Source organism: Bidens hawaiensis, unplaced genomic scaffold (assembly GCF_021521415.1).
Source record: "Bidens hawaiensis isolate Kalapana, Puna unplaced genomic scaffold, B.hawaiensis_p1.1 tig00003752_1, whole genome shotgun sequence".
Classification (NCBI taxonomy): Eukaryota; Viridiplantae; Streptophyta; class Magnoliopsida; order Asterales; family Asteraceae; genus Bidens; species Bidens hawaiensis.
In genome coordinates this window covers 2,285,240-2,311,891 of record NW_027491215.1, presented here as the reverse complement: position 1 = coordinate 2,311,891, position 26,652 = coordinate 2,285,240, and the positions used below count along the sequence as shown (strand labels likewise).

At 40.9% G+C, this 26,652-nt stretch overlaps 1 protein-coding gene across 1 annotated transcript; it reads right to left on the bottom strand.

Annotated features, from left to right (window-relative positions):
- Nucleotides 1-1,966: 1,966 nt before the first annotated feature.
- On the bottom strand, nucleotides 1,967-23,130 carry LOC143624268 (uncharacterized). The gene is made up of 4 exons (XM_077094979.1): nucleotides 22,570-23,130; nucleotides 21,991-22,497; nucleotides 21,849-21,924; nucleotides 1,967-2,298 (listed from the first exon to the last, which is right to left on the bottom strand). Exons 1-4 carry the CDS (start codon nucleotides 23,128-23,130, stop codon nucleotides 1,967-1,969), a joined length of 1,476 nt encoding a protein of 491 aa, XP_076951094.1.
- Between the last annotated feature and the right edge of the window lie 3,522 nt (nucleotides 23,131-26,652).

Here is a 26,652-nt window from a genome sequence, read left to right as displayed (position 1 = left end):
TTAGATTTCACCAAATGTTTTGAAATATATAGTAAAATAATATGTTAATATTTATTTTTATAAAAATATATAGATATAATATAAATAAAATGTAAAAGGAAAGTGAATAATTATTGATCTTAGTTTTGGAGAGAAAAAATTGTGAGAATTAACCAAAAGATGACAAGTGTCCACAATTATTTTATCTTATTAGAATATAAGTAGGTAGATTAAGAGATGAATGTAATTAATATAAAATTATATCTTCAACAAGAATATTCTCCTAATTAATAAGGATACACGTTAGAAAATCCCAATATTATACTCCGTATCATATTTTAACCAGTTCTCCCGGCCATACTTACTAAAATTGCTTATAAAAAAATATAGTTTCTAAAATTGGTAAAACAAATTAAAATGTTGAAATAGTAGATTGAGAAATCTGCATTTTGTCTCCCTGGTTTATATCCACATTCTATGGGTTTACCCCTGACAAAGATTTTTCGAAGTTTGGACCCCTGTGTTTCTCCGGCGGGTTCCTCTGACTCCTACCGTCAGTTGACCCGTCGTTGACCCGTTAAAAAAAGGAATTACTTTATTACCCCTGATTCGTTTATAACTACTCGATCTACCCTCTTCCCTTTATGTTACCATCTCCGGTGATTATCTCAACCTGTAATTGAAAGGCATTATCGGGCGACGATGTCTCAATCCAAGTCAAGTCAATTCTCCTCGGGTTCACCTTCCAAGCCTTGCCGTGCATATGAGGTTTGTGTGAGATGTTCATGTGGTGCCGCGACATGTTACAGGATATCCAGGACCGATGCAAACTCGGGGCGTCAATTCTTGTGCTGTGTAAGTTTTAATTACTCACGAATTAGGGTTCTAGTCTGTTAATCGATGATGATTTGGTATGTCGTGTTGCTTAGGTCAATTTTAGGGGTAATCTGTGAACTGTGAATCGAATTAGGGTTGTTTGTTTGTTGATATATTTAGTCCGTTACAGAAGGGGAGTTGTGGATGGCTAAAATGGGCTGATGATCCCAAATGCCCTAGTTGTGAAAAGGTAATTCAAGCAATGGTGAAGATGATGAACAAGAAAGATGATTTTGCAAGAATGAAAACCAAATGTAACAAGCTTGAAGATGTTGTTAGGAATTAGTTGGTTTTTGTTCTTCGTTTATGTGTGTTTTTATTGATTAGCTGTTAACATTGTCTTTGTAGTATGGGATAATGTAATCTTTGTTGTTGTTATTTAAGTTTATGTTAAATTTTAGAGCTTCTTGTTTCATCTATTTACTTTAAATTTGTGTTCCACATTATCAGTCATGTTGCAGCCATGATGAAACGGAGAATGTTGAGTTAGGGAACGATGAAATTGAGAAAGTGCAGTTTGACCAAGACAAAAGTCAAATGGAAGACAAGGAATATCAATTGGGTGAAGATGAGTTGATGGCTTATTTAGTGCAAGAAGATGACTTATTTAGACCAAGTGAAGAACATGAAATGGATCCTGGTGATGATTATGACCCTGCGGTTGTGAAAGCAGCTTTCAAGTACACAGTGAGCCAGAAGAAGTTTACTTTCATGATCCATACGAAGACGATCCAGTGTGGGACTCTGACTGGTCAAATGATGATTGTCATTGGAAGTAACATTGTAGTTGGTTTCAAGTATTGTTTGCATTTGAATTGTACTTTAATTTGACATGATTAAATCTATTGTAATGTTTGCATTATTTGCCTACATGCTACTAGTTTTAAAAGCATTAAACAAAATACTGTCAAAATAGCATACAAACCATCATGTCCCAAATCAAACATAACATACAAACCATCATGTCCAAATCAAACACACATGCTACAAGTCTTAAATTGTTTCAAACACAAACCATGACATGGTACTAGAAAGTTCAAAACAAAAGTCTTAAATAGTCTCAAACACACACCATCAATCTAACTCAAACACAACTTTATGGTTGACATCATTATTGTTGAATTGGTGCCCTGCAAGTTCTGATGTTGTGTCCATAACCTCCACATCTTCCATAACTTTTTTCATGCCCCAACCTGGTAAGTCTTCCTCTTGCAGAAAACACTTCCTGAACCTCTTCAATCTTCCTCTTCCTCTTCTTGCTAGCTGCCAATTTCTTCTTCTCACCTAGTGCCTTCTTCCTGCTCTTCTTCGGTCTGCCAATCTGAGTATGATGTTTAGGAGGAGTTATTATTGTTGGGCAATTTGAGGGTGTCCACATATCAGGGCCTGGTATGGGCCTGATTTGGTGATTATACACCTTCTTCCAAGTGTCTAACCAGTAAGCTTCATTAATGTGACAATCGTCAATTTCAGGTTAACTCCGTTAACTCAACTCCGTCAATTCAAACTTAAGATCACTGAATCTATAACGCACACTTCATTACATTTAAACTAGGGTTTAAATGACGCTTAACACTTACTACATGTGTAGTATTTCGGGAATTGCACCGAAACGCAAATGAGTTAACGCAAACGATTGATGAATAAACGAAAACGTCAAAACAATAATTATGTGATAATTATGTGTTAGACTTATGTGGTATGTGGTAACATGGTTATAAACGTTAACTCAAGTTGTAAACAAGTTAGTTAGGCTAGAAAAGTAATACTTAGAAGTGGAGGGACTTGAATGTAACATGTTATGTTTATAAATAATACTAAACCTTAAACCTAAAACACTTTTCTTTCTTTATTTCCTCTAATCCCGATCGGAAACCTAAGCCCCCACCTCCTTGGCTGCCGTCGACTTTACACACACATACAAGCAAGAAATCAAGTGTTTGATTGAAGAATTAGGTGCTAGGAAGGTATAATCGATTATCCTATACATCCTTACTACTTGATTTTGATGTTTGTTGGGTTAATTAAAAACCCTAGCAGCCGATTTTGTGTGTGTGTATAGTTAATATGATTGTTGTTGTTTGGATGATAATTTGATAACTATATTGGATATTGTTACATGTAAATTGTTGTGTCTTTGATTTGGGTTCAAACAAAAACCCTAATCATGTATGTAATGTGTAATTGATGTGCATGGATGGTGTTTATGGAGTCTAGAATGTTATATGAATGCATGATAGTTCATAGATTGTTAATATGTTGAGTTTGGATGCAAACAGTTTCTGGACACAATGTGTATTTGATGTTTAAGTGACTGTAACGAAGTGTAAATGTGAATATTGGTTGAGATTATTGGTACTACAGTAAACTAGGTTGAGTCTAGTTTCTATAGAGTATAAATTTGTAATTTTTGGACAAGTAGAAGTTAACTTTTATGATTTTACAAAAACGTTGTGCAAAGCTGAGCTGTTAGACCAGCTGTTAGGTTGTTTTCTAAATGTTATATCTCATGAACTACGAGACCAATTGGTTGGTTCCACTTCTGGAAGTTGACTTATTGAGTTAGGAACCTAACCCAAGTGGTCTTGCATTTATTGAATTTTTCGTTTAACGGGAATTGCAAATAACATTCTGTTGCGCATGAATTTGACTGTTATGAGTTTGCTGTAATGATTTGATGATTGTGAGAAAACTATGTGGAATAAAAATATAATAAAATATGTTCTGGAAACCTAAGACATATATGCTTCTGTGATGATTTTTGGTGAATTAATTGAGATACTATGATCGGTGGAATAGTACAATTTTTCAAGTAGGATTTCTGTCTCGGTGAAACTAGCTGCTGAGTTTTGTGAAATTGCATGAAACATGATACTTGCTAATTTATTATCGTGTTTTGACCAAATTGCCCTTGAGGGGAATGATTGCAAGATAAATGTCGTGTTTTGACCAAAATGCCCTTGCGGGGAATAATAGCTAATTGATTGTAGTGATTTGACCAAATTGCCCTCGTGGGGAATAGTTGCTAGTTAATTGTTATGTGTTGACCAAATTGCCCAACGGGAAGTAATTGATAGTGATGTACTTTATGAATACGTGACACGTAAATGATTGCTTACACATGTAACGTATCACAAATACATTGTTAAAGTCACACACGATTCACAAAGGAAACACGAAACTTGTTATGTGCATAGGTATTATGTGCCGGGTCTAGAGACTCGATAATGTTCCGACACTTAGAAAAATCTCTTTGTTGTTTTAGAACGCTAGAGAGAGTTTTTCTGTGATGCGCATCTTGGTGATTTAATTTGGGAAATTCTTCGCAAACAGTGAGTTTCACTTTCCTCTTTTAAATTGTTTTTAAACGCTTTTCACTTGGGGGAGATAACATACTCCGAAAACGCATTTAAGATTTTGTTAATATAGATTATATATCACTTGTAAAGACTAAGTGGCACAAACGCAATAACAAAAGTCCTTCATAACATTGAACCGGGTAATATTTGGATAATAGCGAGTCACTGTTGAGTAGTACTACTGGGTTTGACAAACCCCACCCAACGCTAAACTCGACTGGATGTCGAGCGGGTGTAATCTTGGCTAAACACATACCATGGTCTGGATGACCTGGTGGCAAGGCAAATTGATAAACAGTCAGCTTCGGTGTCGAACACTTAGTAATACTTGCTTTATAGGCTAGCTACCTATAGATATACAATTGACATAACACTATCTGGTAACGCAAAACGCTGTAACGCAAAACGCTGTAACGCAAAACGCTTAACGCAACACGCTGAACGCAAACGCTAATCGCTTTATTTTTATTTAAACTTGTGAACTCACCAACCTTGTGTTGACACTTTTAGTATGTTATTCTCAGGTAGCCGCGGCGGGCGCGCGGTTTAGGAGCATGCATTGCTTGAAAACGCTTTTGTTATGCAAACTTATTTTTAACAGTTATCATTGGTTTTAAGTCGTCCTGCATGACGCAACTTTTGGTTAAAGGTTTTTACGCTTCCGCATTTAATTACTCGTAAACGTTTTCATGGTTTTGAAACTTTGTTTTATGGTTTGATTATAACTGATGATTCCGATCCTGTTAGTTCACACCCTCTGACGGTAAAACTCCGTTAGTGGATTTTGAGGGTGTGACAGATTGGTATCAGAGCCATTGGTTATAGTGAACTAGAAGCTGCATGCATACTAGACTATAACCGCGACGACCCATTAGTTATAATGATACGCACTGCAAAGATTTGTATTGTCTTTGTTATCTTATCTCTTTACCTCTTTCACTCATACGCGCGCGCATACACGGCTTACCTGTAGGAATGTCGACGCCACCCTCATCATCATCCGATTCGATGACGCACGCTCACGGGAAGGAACCGCAGTTACCCACCGCATCGCCACCTCGTGTAGTCCCGGAACTCGAAGCTCCCGCACCGAAGAGGTACCGCCTATCCGGAGGCATATACGAAAACGACGTTAGCTGGGATTGGTACCCTAATATGATCAGACGTATGGTCTATCGCGAACAAGTTCCCCCGTTACCTCACCCGAACCATCCTGCTTATCCCAACACCCTACCACCCCTAACCGAACCTGTAGAGCGAGTTCTCGCAGCTGTTGTTTCATGCTTGGAGCGTGACGTGGGTTACATGCGCTATACGAGAGCGAACGTTTCCGGACTGTTAAAAGACGGAACCGAGACTAAGGAGGAGATTGCCCGCATGGCAGCGGCAATGAAAGAAATGCAAGAGGCTAGTGATCAACAGATGAAGATTATGAGAAAGATGCAAGCCGAGATGATAGACTTGCAAGAGCAACTCCAAGTAGCAAGGACCCGAACCGAGATAGCTCTAGAGCGTTGCGATGTCTTACAAATGCAACTTGCTCAGAACGCAGCCGAACCTGAGGCAGAGCCTGAGGCCGAGCCTGAGGCGGTGCCTGAGGCCGAACCTGAAGAAGATCCCGAAGAGAAGCCTGAGGAGGATCCCGAGGAAGATCCCGAGGAGGAACCCGAAGAAGAACCGGAGGAAGAACCGGCTGAGGAGGAGGCACGCTCAGAGGTGTCCTCAGACGATGACATCTAAGGATGATAACACCTAGATGGCTGGAAGAAACGCTGGACACGGACGTGGTAACATCAACTTGACTGCAGCTGAACTCCAAACTCTGCTGAACGACCATGCAGCGGCCGCTTTAGCCGCACATGTTCAGAATCAAGCTGGAGGTCCGAGTGGAACGTGTACCTTCAAGAACTACCTTGACTGCAAGCCCAGTACGTTTAAGGGCACTGAGGGAGCTATAGGCTTCCTGCGTTGGGTTGAGAAGGCCGAGTCGGCATTTGAGATGTGCAATTGTCCCCCTTCCAGTAGGGTCAAATTCGCTGCTGGAACACTTGAGGATTCCGCCCTCACTTGGTGGAATTCGAACGTCCAGATCCTTGGATTGGAACTGGCTAATGCGATGAACTGGGAGGAGTTCAAAAACATGATACGAGAGGAGTACTGTCCGAGAGAGGAGATTTTGAAGTTAGAGTCAGAGTTTTGGTAATTAAAGATGGTGGGTTCGGAAATCGAAGCCTACACTACCCGTTCTCACGAGTTGGCTGTGATGTGTCCGCGGATGGTGGATCCGCCGAGCAAGAGGATCGAAATGTACATTGATGGGTTAGCACCGCAGATTCAGGGCATGGTGACGTCTTCCAGACCAGCCACGATACAACAAGCAATCCGTTTAGCTCACAAACTGACGGATCAGGCTGTGACCCAAGGTGCGTTACCACCTAGGGGTTCGACCACTAAAGCCCGTGACAACCTGAGTAATGACAACAACAGCAACAGCAACCCGAGCAGCGGAAAGAGGAAGTTTGACAACACCAGATCTTCATCCTCGAACCTCCCACCGCAACAGCACTACCGTAAGCCCGAATTCGCTCGGAGCTTTAACACTCAGAATCACAACAACAATAACAACGGTAGCGGACAGGGTTCGAGCGGATATGCTGGGAAATATCCGAAGTGCAATAGGTGCAACTATCATCATGTTGGCCAGTGTGACCGTGTCAAGTGTCAAAGATGCGGAAAGATGGGTCACCAAGCGAAAGAATGTAGAGGAGACCTTGCGGCAAAGGGTGCTCCTAAGCCACCTATGACGACGAAGGGATGTTTTGAGTGTGGGCAGGAAGGTCATTTCAGGAAAGATTGTCCCAAGCTGAAACAGAACGACAACAACGGGGGTAATGGAAGTGGCAGTAGTGGTGGAAGCAATGGCAAGGGAAGAGCATTTGTAATTGGGTCGGGTCAAGCCCGCAATGATTCGCACGTGGTGACTGGTAAGTTCCCTGTAAACGATTGTTTTGCTTCTGTATTGTTTGACACTGGAGCTGATAGGAGTTTTGTGTCGAAAGCCTTTAGCCAACTCTTAGACTTAACTCCAACTCCGTTAGATGCTAAGTTTCCTGTTGAATTAGCTGACGGTAAGACAATAGTAACGACTCATGTACTTGCGGGATGCAAGTTAAAACTGTCAGGTCATGTCTTTGATATCGACCTTATTCCTTTTACGCTTAGTAGTTTCGATGTCGTTGTCGGCATGGACTGGTTATCCGAGAACCGAGCGGAGATTATATGTCACGACAAGATAGTTCACATTACTACCCTTCCGGCGAGATCATTTCGGTCCGAGGTGAGAGAAGCGGCATGACCACTAGCGTCATCACCCTCATGAAGGCGCAGAAGTACCTACGAAAGGGTCATCCGGCAATTTTGGCGCAGATCGTTGAGAAACCCGCGGAGGAGAAGTGAATTGAAGATATACCGATTGTGCGAGATTTTCCGGAAGTTTTCCCGGAGGATTTGCCTGGACTCCCTCCTATACGACAAGTCGAATTCCAAATCGAGTTGACACCCGGTGTAACACCCATAGCACGAGCCCCGTATCGGCTCGCACCGGCGGAGCTTCAGGAGTTGTCCACTCAGTTGCAAGATTTGTTGGATAAGGGTTTTATCCGACCTAGCTCATCGCCATGGGGAGCCCCTGTCTTATTTGTCCGAAAGAAGGACGGGACTTTCCGAATGTGTATCGACTACCGGGAGTTGAATAAGGTGACGGTCAAGAACCGTTATCCTTTACCCCGAATTGATGATCTGTTTGACCAGCTTCAAGGATCGAGTTATTACTCGAAGATCGATTTGCGATCTGGTTACCACCAACTAAGAGTGCGCGAAGAAGGTATCTCAAAAACGGCTTTCAGAACATGGTATGGTCACTACGAGTTTTCGGTTATGCCTTTTGGCCTAACCAACGCACCAGCCGTATTTATGGATCTCATGAATCGAGTATGCAAGGCGTATCTCGACAAGTTTGTGATTGTTTTCATTGATGATATTCTCGTCTACTCCAAGAACGAGACTGACCACGAAGAGCACCTAAGGGTAATTCTGGAATTATTGAAGAAGGAACAACTGTATGCTAAACTCTCGAAATGTGAGTTTTGACTTCGTGAGGTTCACTTTTTAGGACACGTGATCAACGAGAATGGTATCCATGTCGATCCCGGTAAGGTAGAGGCCATCAAAAACTGGGAAGCCCCTAAGACTCCGACTGAGGTGAGGCAATTCCTAGGACTGGCCGGCTACTACCGGCGCTTCATCGAGGGATTTTCAAAGATTGCTCAACCCCTCACCGCTTTGACTCACAAGGGTACTAAGTACAATTGGGGTGACGCGCAAGAATCCGCTTTTCAACTGTTGAAAACCAAACTCTGCAGCGCCCCTATCCTAGCCCTCCCCGAGGGAACGGAAAATTTTGAGGTACACTGTGACGCATCTATACAAGGTCTCGGTTGTGTGCTGATGCAACTCGAGAAGGTTATAGCCTACGCCTCTCGACAACTACGGGTTCACGAGAAGAACTACACGACCCATGATTTGGAACTCGGAGCTGTGGTGTTTGCTCTTAAGATATGGAGGCATTACTTGTACGGTACCAAGTTTACCATTTACACCGACCACAAGAGTCTCCAACATATCTACGATCAGAAGGAGCTGAACATGCGACAGCGTCGTTGGGTCGAGCTGCTCAAGGATTATGATTGTGTCATCAAGTACCACCCTGGCAAGGCCAATGTAGTGGCCGACGCTCTCAGCAGAAAAGAAACAGATAAACCCAGACGAGTGCGAGCATTGCAACTCACGATTCATGCAAGCTTACCCGATCAGATTCGCGATGCGCAACTTGAAGCTTTGAAAGATGATAATCTTCCATCGAAACTCATGCGGGGCATGAACAAGCAACTTGAAACCAGATCGGACGGGGTCCGATATTTTGAGAACCGGATTTGGGTTCCACGGTTCGGAGAGTTAAGAACTCTGGTAATGGACGAAGCTCACAAGTCCCGATATTCTATCCACCCTGGCTCAGATAAAATGTATCATGATTTAAAGGCACTTTACTGGTGGCCGAACATGAAAGCCGACATTGCCACCTACGTGAGCAAATGCTTGACTTGTGCAGAGTCAAGATAGAATACCAGAAACCATCTGGTCTACTACAACAACCGGAACTCCCAATGTGGAAATGGGAACACATCTCAATGGATTTTATCACGGGTTTACCTAAGACACCGACGGGATGCGATACCATCTGGGTGATCGTTGACCGGTTGACTAAGTCTGCACACTTCTTAGCGATTAAGGAATCGGACAAAATGGAGAGACTGACTCGCGTTTACATGAAAGAAGTGGTGCCTAGACACGTAGTGCCTGTCTCAATTATTTCTGATCGAGATTCTCGTTTCACTTCGCACTTTTGGAAGTCGCTGCAAAGCGCACTAGGCACCCGTCTCGATATGAGCACAGCATACCATCCTCAGACGGATGGGCAAAGCGAACGAACTATTCAGACCCTGGAAGATATGTTGCGTGCATGCGTTTTGGATTTCGGAAAAAGTTGGGAACCTCACTTACCTTTGGTAGAGTTTTCGTATAATAACAGCTACCACGCAAGTATTAAAGCAGCGCCGTTTGAAGCGCTGTACGGACGGAAGTGTCGATCATCACTCTGCTGGGCAGAGGTGGGTGACAGCCAAATCACTGGTCCCGAACTGGTACTCGAAACGTCGGAAAAGATTGTTCAAATCTGAAATCGCATGGCAGCAGCACGAGATCGCCAAAAGAGTTACGCCGACAAGCGCCGAAAACCTCTCGAATTTCAAGTGAACGATCGAGTGTTACTCAAAGTCTCACATTCGAAAGGTGTGGTTCGCTTTGGTAAGCGAAACAAACTCAACCCACGTTATGTTGGTCCTTACCGGATAACTGAGCGCATTGGTCCGGTTGCGTACCGACTGGACCTACCAACGGAACTCAGTGGCGTACACAATGTATTCCACGGTTTCCAATTTGAAGAAATGCCTATCTGATGAAACCCAAGTAGTCCCTTTGGAGGAACTACAAGTTGATGAACAGTTACGTTTCATTGAGGAATCAGTCGAGGTTTTGGATTGGGAAACCAAAACGCTCATGCACAGCAAAATTCCAATCGTTAAGGTTCGTTGGAACTCGAGACGTGGACCGGAGTTCACGTGGGAACGCGAGAATCAAATGATGAAAAAGTATCCTCACCTTTTTGAAGGGCTAACCAAACACAGAAAACCGCGAAACCCGGCAAACCGTCAGAAATCACCGGAGGTATGAATTAAATTTCGGGACGAAATTTCTTTCTACTAGGGGATGATATGACAAACTGAAATTTTTTTTCTTACACTTTCAGACACTCATCACGACTTGACTCAAATTTTCGGGACGAAATTTCTTTAACATGGGAATGATGTGACAATCGTCAATTCAGGTTAACTCCGTTAACTCAACTCCGTCAATTCAAACTTAAGATCACTGAATCTATAACGCACACTTCATTACATTTAAACTAGGGTTTAAATGACGCTTAACACTTACTACATGTGTAGTATTTCGGGAATTGCACCGAAACGCAAACGATTGATGAATAAACGAAAAACGTCAAAACAGTAATTATGTGATAATTATGTGTTAGACTTATGTGGTATGTGGTAACATGGTTATAAACGTTAACTCAAGTTGTAAACAAGTTAGTTAGGCTAGAAAAGTAATACTTAGAAGTGGAGGGACTTGAATGTAACATGTTATGTTTATAAATAATACTAAACCTTAAACCTAAAACACTTTTCTTTCTTTATTTCCTCTAATCCCGATCGGAAACCTAAGCCCCCACCTCCTTGGCTGCCGTCGACTTTACACACACATACAAGCAAGAAATCAAGTGTTTGATTGAAGAATTAGGTGCTAGGAAGGTATAATCGATTATCCTATACATCCTTACTACTTGATTTTGATGTTTGTTGGGTTAATTAAAAACCCTAGCAGCCAATTTTGTGTGTGTGTATAGTTAATATGATTGTTGTTGTTTGGATGATAATTTGATAACTAGATTGGATATTGTTACATGTAAATTGTTGTGTCTTTGATTTGGGTTCAAACAAAAACCCTAATCATGTATGTAATGTGTAATTGATGTGTATGGATGGTGTTTATGGAGTCTAGAATGTTATATGAATGCATGATAGTTCATAGATTGTTAATATGTTGAGTTTGGATGCAAACAGTTTCTGGACACAATGTGTATTTGATGTTTAAGTGACTGTAACGAAGTGTAAATGTGAATATTGGTTGAGATTATTGGTACTACAGTAAACTAGGTTGAGTCTAGTTTCTATAGAGTATAAATTTGTAATTTTTGGACAAGTAGAAGTTAACTTTTATGATTTTACAAAAACGTTGTGCAAAGCTGAGCTGTTAGACCAGCTGTTAGGTTGTTTTCTAAATGTTATATCTCATGAACTACGAGACCAATTGGTTGGTTCCACTTCTGGAAGTTGACTTATTGAGTTAGGAACCTAACCCAAGTGGTCTTGCATTTATTGAATTTTTCGTTTAACGGGAATTGCAAATAACATTCTGTTGCGCATGAATTTGACTGTTATGAGTTTGCTGTAATGATTTGATGATTGTGAGAAAACTATGTGGAATAAAAATATAATAAAATATGTTCTGGAAACCTAAGACATATATGCTTCTGTGATGATTTTTGGTGAATTAATTGAGATACTATGATCGGTGGAATAGTACAATTTTTCAAGTAGGATTTCTGTCTCGGTGAAACTAGCTGCTGAGTTTTGTGAAATTGCATGAAACATGATACTTGCTAATTTATTATCGTGTTTTGACCAAATTGCCCTTGAGGGGAATGATTGCAAGATAAATGTCGTGTTTTGACCAAAATGCCCTTGCGGGGAATAATAGCTAATTGATTGTAGTGATTTGACCAAATTGCCCTCGTGGGGAATAGTTGCTAGTTAATTGTTATGTGTTGACCAAATTGCCCAACGGGAAGTAATTGATAGTGTTGTACTTTATGAATACGTGACACGTAAATGATTGCTTACACATGTAACGTATCACAAATACATTGTTAAAGTCACACACGATTCACAAAGGAAACACGAAACTTGTTATGTGCATAGGTATTATGTGCCGGGTCTAGAGACTCGATAATGTTCCGACACTTAGAAAAATCTCTTTGTTGTTTTAGAACGCTAGAGAGAGTTTTTCTGTGATGCGCATCTTGGTGATTTAATTTGGGAAATTCTTCGCAAACAGTGAGTTTCACTTTCCTCTTTTAAATTGTTTTTAAACGCTTTTCACTTGGGGGAGATAACATACTCCGAAAACGCATTTAAGATTTTGTTAATATAGATTATATATCACTTGTAAAGACTAAGTGGCACAAACGCAATAACAAAAGTCCTTCATAACATTGAACCGGGTAATATTTGGATAATAGCGAGTCACTGTTGAGTAGTACTACTGGGTTTGACAAACCCCACCCAACGCTAAACTCGACTGGATGTCGAGCGGGTGTAATCTTGGCTAAACACATACCATGGTCTGGATGACCTGGTGGCAAGGCAAATTGATAAACAGTCAGCTTCGGTGTCGAACACTTAGTAATACTTGCTTTATAGGCTAGCTACCTATAGATATACAATTGACATAACACTATCTGGTAACGCAAAACGCTGTAACGCAAAACGCTGTAACGCAAAACGCTTAACGCAACACGCTGAACGCAAACGCTAATCGCTTTATTTTTATTTAAACTTGTGAACTCACCAACCTTGTGTTGACACTTTTAGTATGTTATTCTCAGGTAGCCGAGGCGGGCGCGCGGTTTAGGAGCATGCATTGCTTGAAAACGCTTTTGTTATGCAAACTTATTTTTAACAGTTATCATTGGTTTTAAGTCGTCCTGCATGACGCAACTTTTGGTTAAAGGTTTTTACGCTTCCGCATTTAATTACTCGTAAACGTTTTCATGGTTTTGAAACTTTGTTTTATGGTTTGATTATAACTGATGATTCCGATCCTGTTAGTTCACACCCTCTGACGGTAAAACTCCGTTAGTGGATTTTGAGGGTGTGACAGATTGGTATCAGAGCCATTGGTTATAGTGAACTAGAAGCTGCATGCATACTAGACTATAACCGCGACGACCCATTAGTTATAATGATACGCACTGCATAGATTTGTGTTGTCTTTGTTATCTTATCTCTTTACCTCTTTCACTCATACGCGCGCGCATACACGGCTTACCTGTAGGAATGTCGACGCCACCCTCATCATCATCCGATTCGATGACGCACGCTCACGGGAAGGAACCGCAGTTACCCACCTCATCGCCACCTCGTGTAGTCCCGGAACTCGAAGCTCCCGCACCGAAGAGGTACCGCCTATCCGGAGGCATATACGAAAACGACGTTAGCTGGGATTGGTACCCTAACATGATCAGACGTATGGTCTATCGCGAACAAGTTCCCCCGTTACCTCACCCGAACCATCCTGCTTATCCCAACACCCTACCACCCCTAACCGAACCTGTAGAGCGAGTTCTCGCAGCTGTTGTTTCATGCTTGGAGCGTGACGTGGGTTACATGCGCTATACGAGAGCGAACGTTTCCGGACTGTTAAAAGACGGAACCGAGACTAAGGAGGAGATTGCCCGCATGGCAGCGGCAATGAAAGAAATGCAAGAGGCTAGTGATCAACAGATGAAGATTATGAGAAAGATGCAAGCCGAGATGATAGACTTGCAAGAGCAACTCCAAGTAGCAAGGACCCGAACCGAGATAGCTCTAGAGCGTTGCGATGTCTTACAAATGCAACTTGCTCAGAACGCAGCCGAACCTGAGGCAGAGCCTGAGGCCGAGCCTGAGGCGGTGCCTGAGGCCGAACCTGAAGAAGATCCCGAAGAGAAGCCTGAGGAGGATCCCGAGGAAGATCCCGAGGAGGAACCCGAAGAAGAACCGGAGGAAGAACCGGCTGAGGAGGAGGCACGCTCAGAGGTGTCCTCAGACGATGACATCTAAGGATGATAACACCTAGATGGCTGGAAGAAACGCTGGACACGGACGTGGTAACATCAACTTGACTGCAGCTGAACTCCAAACTCTGCTGAACGACCATGCAGCGGCCGCTTTAGCCGCACACGTTCAGAATCAAGCTGGAGGTCCGAGTGGAACGTGTACCTTCAAGAACTACCTTGACTGCAAGCCCAGTACGTTTAAGGGCACTGAGGGAGCTATAGGCTTCCTGCGTTGGGTTGAGAAGGCCGAGTCGGCATTTGAGATGTGCAATTGTCCCCCTGCCAGTAGGGTCAAATTCGCTGCTGGAACACTTGAGGATTCCGCCCTCACTTGGTGGAATTCGAACGTCCAGATCCTTGGATTGGAACTGGCTAATGCGATGAACTGGGAGGAGTTCAAAAACATGATACGAGAGGAGTACTGTCCGAGAGAGGAGATTTTGAAGTTAGAGTCAGAGTTTTGGTCATTAAAGATGGTGGGTTCGGAAATCGAAGCCTACACTACCCGTTCTCACGAGTTGGCTGTGATGTGTCCGCGGATGGTGGATCCGCCGAGCAAGAGGATCGAAATGTACATTGATGGGTTAGCACCGCAGATTCAGGGCATGGTGACGTCTTCCAGACCAGCCACGATACAACAAGCAATCCGTTTAGCCCACAAACTGACGGATCAGGCTGTGACCCAAGGTGCGTTACCACCTAGGGGTTCGACCACTAAAGCCCGTGACAACCCGAGTAATGACAACAACAGCAACAGCAACCCGAGCAGCGGAAAGAGGAAGTTTGACAACACCAGATCTTCATCCTCGAACCTCCCACCGCAACAGCACTACCGTAAGCCCGAATTCGCTCGGAGTTTTAACACTCAGAATCACAACAACAATAACAACGGTAGCGGACAGGGTTCGAGCGGATATGCTGGGAAATATCCGAAGTGCAATAGGTGCAACTATCATCATGTTGGCCAGTGTGACCGTGTCAAGTGTCAAAGATGCGGAAAGATGGGTCACCAAGCGAAAGAATGTAGAGGAGACCTTGCGGCAAAGGGTGCTCCTAAGCCACCTATGACGACGAAGGGATGTTTTGAGTGTGGGCAGGAAGGTCATTTCAGGAAAGATTGTCCCAAGCTGAAACAAAACGACAACAACGGGGGTAATGGAAGTGGCAGTAGTGGTGGAAGCAATGGCAAGGGAAGAGCATTTGTAATTGGGTCGGGTCAAGCCCGCAATGATTCGCACGTGGTGACTGGTAAGTTCCCTGTAAACGATTGTTTTGCTTCTGTATTGTTTGACACTGGAGCTGATAGGAGTTTTGTGTCGAAAGCCTTTAGCCAACTCTTAGACTTAACTCCAACTCCGTTAGATGCTAAGTTTCCTGTTGAATTAGCTGACGGTAAGACAATAGTAACGACTCATGTACTTGCGGGATGCAAGTTAAAACTGTCAGGTCATGTCTTTGATATCGACCTTATTCCTTTTACGCTTAGTAGTTTCGATGTCGTTGTCGGCATGCACTGGTTATCCGAGAACCGAGCGGAGATTATATGTCACGACAAGATAGTTCACATTACTACCCTTCCGGCGAGATCATTTCGGTCCGAGGTGAGAGAAGCGGCATGACCACTAGCGTCATCACCCTCATGAAGGCGCAGAAGTACCTAAGAAAGGGTCATCCGGCAATTTTGGCGCAGATCGTTGAGAAACCCGCGGAGGAGAAGCGAATTGAAGATATACCGATTGTGCGAGATTTTCCGGAAGTTTTCCCGGAGGATTTTCCTGGACTCCCTCCTATACGACAAGTCGAATTCCAAATCGAGTTGACACCCGGTGCAACACCCATAGCACGATCCCCGTATCGGCTCGCACCGGCGGAGCTTCAGGAGTTGTCCACTCAGTTGCAAGATTTGTTGGATAAGGGTTTTATCCGACCTAGCTCATCGCCATGGGGAGCCCCTGTCTTATTTGTCCGAAAGAAGGACGGGACTTTCCGAATGTGTATCGACTACCGGGAGTTGAACAAGGTGACGGTCAAGAACCGTTATCCTTTACCCCGAATTGATGATCTGTTTGACCAGCTTCAAGGATCGAGTTATTACTCGAAGATCGATTTGCGATCTGGTTACCACCAACTAAGAGTGCGCGAAGAAGGTATCTCAAAAACGGCTTTCAGAACATGGTATGGTCACTACGAGTTTTCGGTTATGCCTTTTGGCCTAACCAACGCACCAGCCGTATTTATGGATCTCATGAATCGAGTATGCAAGGCGTATCTCGACAAGTTTGTGATTGTTTTCATTGATGATATTCTCGTCTACTCCAAGAACGAGACTGACCACGAAGAGCACCTAAGGGTAATTCTGGAATTATTGAAGAAGGAACAACTGTATGCTAAACTCTCGAAATGTGAGTTTTGACTTCGTGAGGTTCACTTTTTAGGACACGTGATCAACGAGAATGGTATCCATGTCGATCCCGGTAAGGTAGAGGCCATCAAAAACTGGGAAGCCCCTAAGACTCCGACTGAGGTGAGGCAATTCCTAGGACTGGCCGGCTACTACCGGCGTTTCATCGAGGGATTTTCAAAGATTGCTCAACCCCTCACCGCTTTGACTCACAAGGGTACTAAGTACAATTGGGGTGACGCGCAAGAATCCGCTTTTCAACTGTTGAAAACCAAACTCTGCAGCGCCCCTATCCTAGCCCTCCCCGAGGGAACGGAAAATTTTGAGGTACACTGTGACGCATCTATACAAGGTCTCGGTTGTGTGCTGATGCAACTCGAGAAGGTTATAGCCTACGCCTCTCGACAACTACGGGTTCACGAGAAGAACTACACGACCCATGATTTGGAACTCGGAGCTGTGGTGTTTGCTCTTAAGATATGGAGGCATTACTTGTACGGTACCAAGTTTACCATTTACACCGACCACAAGAGTCTCCAACATATCTACGATCAGAAGGAGCTGAACATGCGACAGCGTCGTTGGGTCGAGCTGCTCAAGGATTATGATTGTGTCATCAAGTACCACCCTGGCAAGGCCAATGTAGTGGCCGACGCTCTCAGCAGAAAAGAAACAGATAAACCCAGACGAGTGCGAGCATTGCAACTCACGATTCATGCAAGCTTACCCGATCAGATTCGCGATGCGCAACTTGAAGCTTTGAAAGATGATAATCTTCCATCGAAACTCATGCGGGGCATGAACAAGCAACTTGAAACCAGATCGGACGGGGTCCAATATTTTGAGAACCGGATTTGGGTTCCACGGTTCGGAGAGTTAAGAACTCTGGTAATGGACGAAGCTCACAAGTCCCGATATTCTATCCACCCTGGCTCAGATAAAATGTATCATGATTTAAAGGCACTTTACTGGTGGCCGAACATGAAAGCCGACATTGCCACCTACGTGAGCAAATGCTTGACTTGTGCAGAGTCAAGATAGAATACCAGAAACCATCTGGTCTACTACAACAACCGGAACTCCCAATGTGGAAATGGGAACACATCTCAATGGATTTTATCACGGGTTTACCTAAGACACCGACGGGATGCGATACCATCTGGGTGATCGTTGACCGGTTGACTAAGTCTGCACACTTCTTAGCGATTAAGGAATCGGACAAAATGGAGAGACTGACTCGCGTTTACATGAAAGAAGTGGTGCCTAGACACGTAGTGCCTGTCTCAATTATTTCTGATCGAGATTCTCGTTTCACTTCGCACTTTTGGAAGTCGCTGCAAAGCGCACTAGGCACCCGTCTCGATATGAGCACAGCATACCATCCTCAGACGGATGGGCAAAGCGAACGAACTATTCAGACCCTGGAAGATATGTTGCGTGCATGCGTTTTGGATTTCGGAAAAAGTTGGGAACCTCACTTACCTTTGGTAGAGTTTTCGTATAATAACAGCTACCACGCAAGTATTAAAGCAGCGCCGTTTGAAGCGCTGTACGGACGGAAGTGTCGATCATCACTCTGCTGGGCAGAGGTGGGTGACAGCCAAATCACTGGTCCCGAACTGGTACTCGAAACGTCGGAAAAGATTGTTCAAATCTGAAATCGCATGGCAGCAGCACGAGATCGCCAAAAGAGTTACGCCGACAAGCGCCGAAAACCTCTCGAATTTCAAGTGAACGATCGAGTGTTACTCAAAGTCTCACCTTCGAAAGGTGTGGTTCGCTTTGGTAAGCGAAACAAACTCAACCCACGTTATGTTGGTCCTTACAGGATAACTGAGCGCATTGGTCCGGTTGCGTACCGACTGGACCTACCAACGGAACTCAGTGGCGTACACAATGTATTCCACGGTTTCCAATTTGAAGAAATGCCTATCTGATGAAACCCAAGTAGTCCCTTTGGAGGAACTACAAGTTGATGAACAGTTACGTTTCATTGAGGAATCAGTCGAGGTTTTGGATTGGGAAACCAAAACGCTCATGCACAGCAAAATTCCAATCGTTAAGGTTCGTTGGAACTCGAGACGTGGACCGGAGTTCACGTGGGAACGCGAGGATCAAATGATGAAAAAGTATCCTCACCTTTTTGAAGGGCTAACCAAACACAGAAAACCGCGAAACCCGGCAAACCGTCAGAAATCACCGGAGGTATGAATTAAATTTCGGGACGAAATTTCTTTCTACTAGGGGATGATATGACAAACTGAAATTTTTTTTCTTACACTTTCAGACACTCATCACGACTTGACTCAAATTTTCGGGACGAAATTTCTTTAACATGGGAATGATGTGACAATCGTCAATTCAGGTTAACTCCGTTAACTCAACTCCGTCAATTCAAACTTAAGATCACTGAATCTATAACGCACACTTCATTACATTTAAACTAGGGTTTAAATGACGCTTAACACTTACTACATGTGTAGTATTTCGGGAATTGCACCGAAACGCAAACGATTGATGAATAAACGAAAAACGTCAAAACAGTAATTATGTGATAATTATGTGTTAGACTTATGTGGTATGTGGTAACATGGTTATAAACGTTAACTCAAGTTGTAAACAAGTTAGTTAGGCTAGAAAAGTAATACTTAGAAGTGGAGGGACTTGAATGTAACATGTTATGTTTATAAATAATACTAAACCTTAAACCTAAAACACTTTTCTTTCTTTATTTCCTCTAATCCCAATCGGAAACCTAAGCCCCCACCTCCTTGGCTGCCGTCGACTTTACACACACATACAAGCAAGAAATCAAGTGTTTGATTGAAGAATTAGGTGCTAGGAAGGTATAATCGATTATCCTATACATCCTTACTACTTGATTTTGATGTTTGTTGGGTTAATTAAAAACCCTAGCAGCCGATTTTGTGTGTGTGTATAGTTAATATGATTGTTGTTGTTTGGATGATAATTTGATAACTAGATTGGATATTGTTACATGTAAATTGTTGTGTCTTTGATTTGGGTTCAAACAAAAACCCTAATCATGTATGTAATGTGTAATTGATGTGCATGGATGGTGTTTATGGAGTCTAGAATGTTATATGAATGCATGATAGTTCATAGATTGTTAATATGTTGAGTTTGGATGCAAACAGTTTCTGGACACAATGTGTATTTGATGTTTAAGTGACTGTAACGAAGTGTAAATGTGAATATTGGTTGAGATTATTGGTACTACAGTAAACTAGGTTGAGTCTAGTTTCTATAGAGTATAAATTTGTAATTTTTGGACAAGTAGAAGTTAACTTTTATGATTTTACAAAAACGTTGTGCAAAGCTGAGCTGTTAGACCAGCTGTTAGGTTGTTTTCTAAATGTTATATCTCATGAACTACGAGATCAATTGGTTGGTTCCACTTCTGGAAGTTGACTTATTGAGTTAGGAACCTAACCCAAGTGGTCTTGCATTTATTGAATTTTTCGTTTAACGGGAATTGCAAATAACATTCTGTTGCGCATGAATTTGACTGTTATGAGTTTGCTGTAATGATTTGATGATTGTGAGAAAACTATGTGGAATAAAAATATAATAAAATATGTTCTGGAAACCTAAGACATATATGTTTCTGTGATGATTTTTGGTGAATTAATTGAGATACTATGATCGGTGGAATAGTACAATTTTTCAAGTAGGATTTCTGTCTCAGTGAAACTAGCTGCTGAGTTTTGTGAAATTGCATGAAACATGATACTTGCTAATTTATTATCGTGTTTTGACCAAATTGCCCTTGAGGGGAATGTTTGCAAGATAAATGTCGTGTTTTGACCAAAATGCCCTTGCGGGGAATAATAGCTAATTGATTGTAATGATTTGACCAAATTGCCCTCGTGAGGATAGTTGCTAGTTAATTGTTATGTGTTGACCAAATTACCCTTACGGGAAGTAATTGATAGTGATGTACTTTATGAATACGTGACACGTAAATGATTGCTTACACATGTAACGTATCACAAATACATTGTTAAAGTCACACACGATTCACAAACGAAACACGAAACATGTTATGTGCATAGGTATTATGTGCCGGGTCTAGAGACTCGATAATGTTCCGACACTTAGAAAAATCTCTTTGTTGTTTTAGAACGCTAGAGAGAGTTTTTCTGTGACGCGCATCTTGGTGATTTAATTTGGGAAATTCTTCGCAAACAGTGAGTTTCACTTTCCCCTTTTAAATTGTTTTTAAACGCTTTTCACTTGGGGGAGATAACATACTCCGAAAACGCATTTAAGATTTTGTTAATATAGATTATATATCACTTGTAAAGACTAAGTGGCACAAACGCAATAACAAAAGTCCTTCATAACATCGAACCGGGTAATATTTGGATAATAGCGAGTCACTGTTGAGTAGTACTACTGGGTTTGACAAACCCCACCCAAAGCTAAACTCGACTGGATGTCGAGCGGGTGTAATCTTGGCTAAACACATACCATGGTCTGGATGACCTGGTGGCAAGGCAAATTGATAAACAGTCAGCTTCGGTGTCGAACACTTAGTAATACTTGCTTTATAGGCTAGCTACCTATAGATATATAATTGACATAACACTATCTGGTAACGCAAAACGCTGTAACGCAAAACGCTGTAACGCAAAACGCTTAACGCAACACGCTGAACGCAAACGCTAATCGCTTTATTTTTATTTAAACTTGTGAACTCACCAACCTTGTGTTGACACTTTTAGTATGTTATTCTCAGGTAGCCGAGGCGGGCGCGCGGTTTAGGAGCATGCATTGCTTGAAAACGCTCTTGTTATGCAAACTTATTTTTAACAGTTATCATTGATTTTAAGTCGTCCTGCGTGACGCAACTTTTGGTTAAAGGTTTTTACGCTTCCGCATTTAATTACTCGTAAACGTTTTCATGGTTTTGAAACTTTGTTTTATGGTTTGATTATAACTGATGATTCCGATCCTGTTAGTTCACACCCTTTGACGGTAAAACTCCGTTAGTGGATTTTGAGGGTGTGACAATTAACCCACTTCTCCACTGCACCGACATACATGTTGTTTTCTATCATGTTATATAGGGCTGCCACAGCATGTTTGCATGGCATACCTGTCAAGTCCCATCTCCTGCACGTGCAAGTTCTATCCCCCACATTCACCACACATTGGCTTCTCAGAATTTTAACCTATGAACATATTTGCATATTAACAAAAGATTGATTGTAATATCATAGTCATGCAAATTCTCATACCTGGTAAGTCACATCATCAACCATCATAACCATCAATTTGCTTTCTTTTGTTTGGATTTCATCCCATGCTTTTGTTGCTTGCGGTATTAATGGGCCCCTTGCAGTGGCTTGCATCTTCTTCACAGTCACAATCCTCATGGTCAAATACTCTCTAATATACTCCAAGCATGTAATGATCGGCTTGTCTCTTACTCCAACAAGTTGCTTGTTGAAAGATTCACAAAGGTTGTTCAGCAACATATCACTTTTTGCCCTTCCTGAAAAATGTGATCTTGACCATCTAGCTGCCGGGATCTCACTAAGCCAGAGAAACATATCAAGATTTGTTTTCTTAATCTCCTCCATTGCCATGTTGAAGTAGGGGACAGAAGTGGCCGATGATGCCCTATAAAACAAGCCTTTATACAAATCTCCCCTCCAAGTTTGCCTCAAGTTCTCATGGATGTGTCTACAACAAAACCGATGCTCTGCCCTAGGGAAAACACTCTCAACTGCTTGAATAAGTCCCTACAACAGTTAAATAACCATAATTAGTGTACATGAGTTAGCCTATTACAAATATATCCTACGTGTACATACCTTTTGTCGGTCACTTATGAAAGTAAAATTGGCATCATGAGGCAAGTCAAGATCATCTCCAAGGAGATCTAAGAACCATTTCCATGAGTCTGTGCATTCGGCTTCCACTATTGCAAAGGCAACAGGATACAAGCAATTGTTACCGTCCGTCCCAACAACAGTCAAAATCTGTCCGGGGTATTTCCCTTTCATAAAACAACCATCCAACCCAAGAAGTTCTCTACCAAGAAATTTAAATCCTTTAACCAAAGCAGCATAACACACATATATCCTTCTAAATTGCCTTGTTTTAAGGTTAGGGTTAGCACATGGTTCAACATCTACTTTAATGGTACTACCTGGGTTTGCTTTAAGAAGCTCATCAATATAGGATCTGAGGTGGGTGTATTGTTTGGTGTGGTCACCATCCTTCCTTTGCAAAGCTATTGTCTTTGCTCTTCTCATCTTCGATTCAGAAAGTTGTACTTGATGCATCTGCTGGAATTTGGCTTTCAATTCCTTGGCAGATAAGTTGGGGGTGGTTTGTATCTCAACCTCAATCTCTTTGGCAATAGTAGACATTGTGTACAAACCAATTGTTCTACTTCTGAGGCAGTCGTGTTTTCTAGGAATGGCCTTCACACACCAATTATCCTCAACAGATTGTCTTGAGATGTGCAGCGTCCAAGGGCAAGTCAATTTTTACCTTCAACTTTTCCTGACTTGACACATTTGACCCCTCACAGCAACCAAATTAGGATTGGTCCCCAAACAAATCACCCTAAACATTAAAGGATCATTCTTCTTGATATACAAATCTCTTCTAGCATTAATAGGATAACTCTTTACCATTTCATTCAATGTTTCCTTTAATGGTATTAACTGACCAACATAAAATGGACACTCATCATCATTATTCCTTTCCTTACCCTTGAAATTTCTTAGCATACTATTCAAGACACTCAAGCGCTCATCATCAGAGCTCTAATATGTATCCATGCAAGGATTTAAACCATCATCATCACTAATATGATCAGCTGCTGCTTCTACCACATCAAAATCTACAATAGCTTTATACAACCTCATGTCAACTTCTACATCCTCCAACGGTGTTTGAAAGGCAGCCGTATACTCAGGATCACTTTCATCTGATCGATCACTACAATAACTGTCATCATCTTCCTCACTAGAACTATTTTCAGCACTCTCTTCATCAACACTTTCACCACCCACTTCATCAACACTTTCACTACCCATTTCATGGACACTTTGACCACTCACTTCATGGACACTTTGACCACTCACTTCATGAACACTTTCAAAACCAAAACCAGGTACAAATCCAGAATCATAGACCACAATTTCAGTACCACTAGTCCTGCCATGTCCTACAAAAATCTCAACAATGTGAGTACCTATACCATCACTACCTCTAATCATATCACAAACATCTTGAAAATGATAATCTTCAATCAACGGCTTTAAACCCAAGTCCAAACTAATACGCGGATGTTTGTAATGAAAACAACAAGCTGTACCACAACCATATTGTAACTTACAAAGTATTCCAAGCAACAAACTTTTACGAAATTCAGAAACTTGAACTTCATCAACGTAACTGATCTTTCCCCTTCGTATCTTCGCTGCCCCTCGGTAGCGAAATACCCTCCATGGAAAAGTTTTATGGTGAACGCATGTGAATAATTGTCACCTATAACAACATTCAACCCGTTAACAACAATCAAGCAAAAAAACGAAAATGTTGAGCAAACAGTAAAACCTTACCATATAGGTCGTACGGGTCACAATACTCACTGTCCGGCCTAATAGAATACGAGGTCGACATTGCGATGTGTGCAGGTGACGTTAGATTTCAACGGTGATCGGAAAAATTAGGAGTTCAATGTTCGAACGGTTGGTTTGTATTTGGGTGTTTCGGGAAAAAAAAACCCTAAATCGGGGGTTTTATTGAATCAGGGGACATAAATACTGAAATGTCTAAATTAACCTTCTGGATTAACAGTCAACGACGGGTCAACTGACGGTAGGAGTCAGAGGAACCCGTCGGAGAAACACAAGGGTCCAAACTTCGCAAAATTTTTTTCAGGGGTAAACCCATAGAATGTGGATATAAACCAGGGAGACAAAATGCAGATTTCTTTAGTAGATTGATATTTAGCTCAATAATAAATAAATAATAACACAAGAAGAAATCATGTACACATAGTATGCACCCCACCTCATCCTATTTTTCCACAAAATTGATTAGATATGACGTTACTCACATTCTCAAAATAGTAAAATTGTCCTCCTTTTTGTTAATAACCACTAGTCCTATATCCTAATCTTAAAACGGTACCGGCAAAATTTTCAAACTAGAGATCTACCCGTAGAGAAAACCTACTCTCTCATTCATAAGAACATTCACATCCACAAACAACCAAATCATTCTTTTATTATAAAACTAAGATTTTTTTCTTTCACCTGCCCAATTCAATCAAACCCAAAATTTTCATACCCATTAGCAACTCAACTTTTATTATTTTTTATTCAATAAATATAATTTATAACTGTTTTTCTAAGTGGCTAGAAATATAAAAAATAATGGTTTTATACTAAAAAAAATTATATTCATCACACATATTTAAATAAGTAAAGTTAATTTTATATTAAAGATATTTTTATGAATTAACTCATTTTATAATAAAATTTATACATGTACACTCATACAAAAAAAAAACAACTAAAAAAGACTGTGTTTTTAAATTTTTATAAAAACGTAATTGTTAAAAGTTATTAGCAAAACTCAAAATTAGACGTAAAACAAATTATTTGGAAAAATAAAGAAAAAGAAATTAAAAATATACCTACTCATATAGTGATATGTGACACAAATATGAGTTGCAAACTAGTTTGCTAGAACAAACTGGTTTGTCATCATTTCAATGTATTTGAATATTTTTTTATTCTAAATAGTGTGACAAACCAATGATGGTTTGCCAATGAGAGTAGTCTAATTAAACTCAACATAACTATTTTTTTAAAAAATTAATTTCTTTTTCTTCCACCTACACAACCCATCCAATTCCAAATTTTTACTCTCATTCACAACCCAACTAAATATATTTATATTAAATATAATATATATTCTATTTATTCTTATTGTACTAAAAATAACTTTTGAAATTGAAATAAAAACTATATAAATATAAAAAAAATCTTATTTTATTAAACTTTTTTTAAAGAATTTGATATTTTTATTATATTTATTAAATCAAATAAAATTATAATTTTTCATTTGATACGTTTTTAAAAGATACAATCACCATCTGGATGTGCAAAAAGTAACTTACATTTGAATGGCAAGTTTGTATTGGTGGTTTGAGGTCAGCAAGTCTCCGACCGACTGAGTTGCCCCATTTGAAAGAGTTTTGATTATCTTTTAAATGGTTTCTACCCAACCCTGTATTCTTGAGTTTTTTTATTAAAGGGATTGTAAAAGAAAATATAAGAAAATTTTTACTTTTTCATTAAAAGAAAAAAGGGGAGAATGGAAAGAAAACTTATGCCTTTTTTCTTCAAAATTTTCATGCAAAATATGGCATGATTGTGAAGGAAAATTTATAACTCATTATAATATTACTAATTTATCCTATCTCAATTTTCTTTTTCATATTACTATGATGACATAATTGTAAAGTTACAATTTTTTCCCTATCTTTTCCTTCCTATCTAACTCAAGAATGTAATTAACACTTTCTTTTCTTTTCTTTTATTTTAGCTCGAGAATTTCTTTTAAGTATATAATTTCTTTTCCTTTCTTCACTTATCCAATCTTATCATTTCTTTTTCTTATATTTTTTACCCAAGAATACAGTGTAAAAGTTATGTTAAACACCGATTAAAAAAGCTTTTGAGGTCTCCACGCTATGTGCATCTTTTTCAAACACTTGTTTCTATATGTGGTTTATGAACAAGTATCGCTAAAGAATCTTTTCAAACTGAGTTAACGAGCTGAGCTATGCCGAGCCGAGCCAAGGCTAACTTGAGTTCGACTCAAGTTCATACGATGTTGACTTGGATCGGCTAATCGAGCTGCCTCGG

Excerpts from the sequence above, each read along its gene's own strand:
- LOC143624268 (XM_077094979.1), bottom strand. The coding sequence starts at position 23,130 with ATGTCTACTATTGCCAAAGAGATTGAGGTTGAGATACAAACCACCCCC. Across the intron at positions 22,498-22,569 it reads TCATAAGTGACCGACAAAAG|GGACTTATTCAAGCAGTTGA; the intron begins GTATGTACACGT and ends TAACTGTTGTAG. Across the intron at positions 21,925-21,990 it reads TTGATGATGTGACTTACCAG|GTTAAAATTCTGAGAAGCCA; the intron begins GTATGAGAATTT and ends ATATGTTCATAG.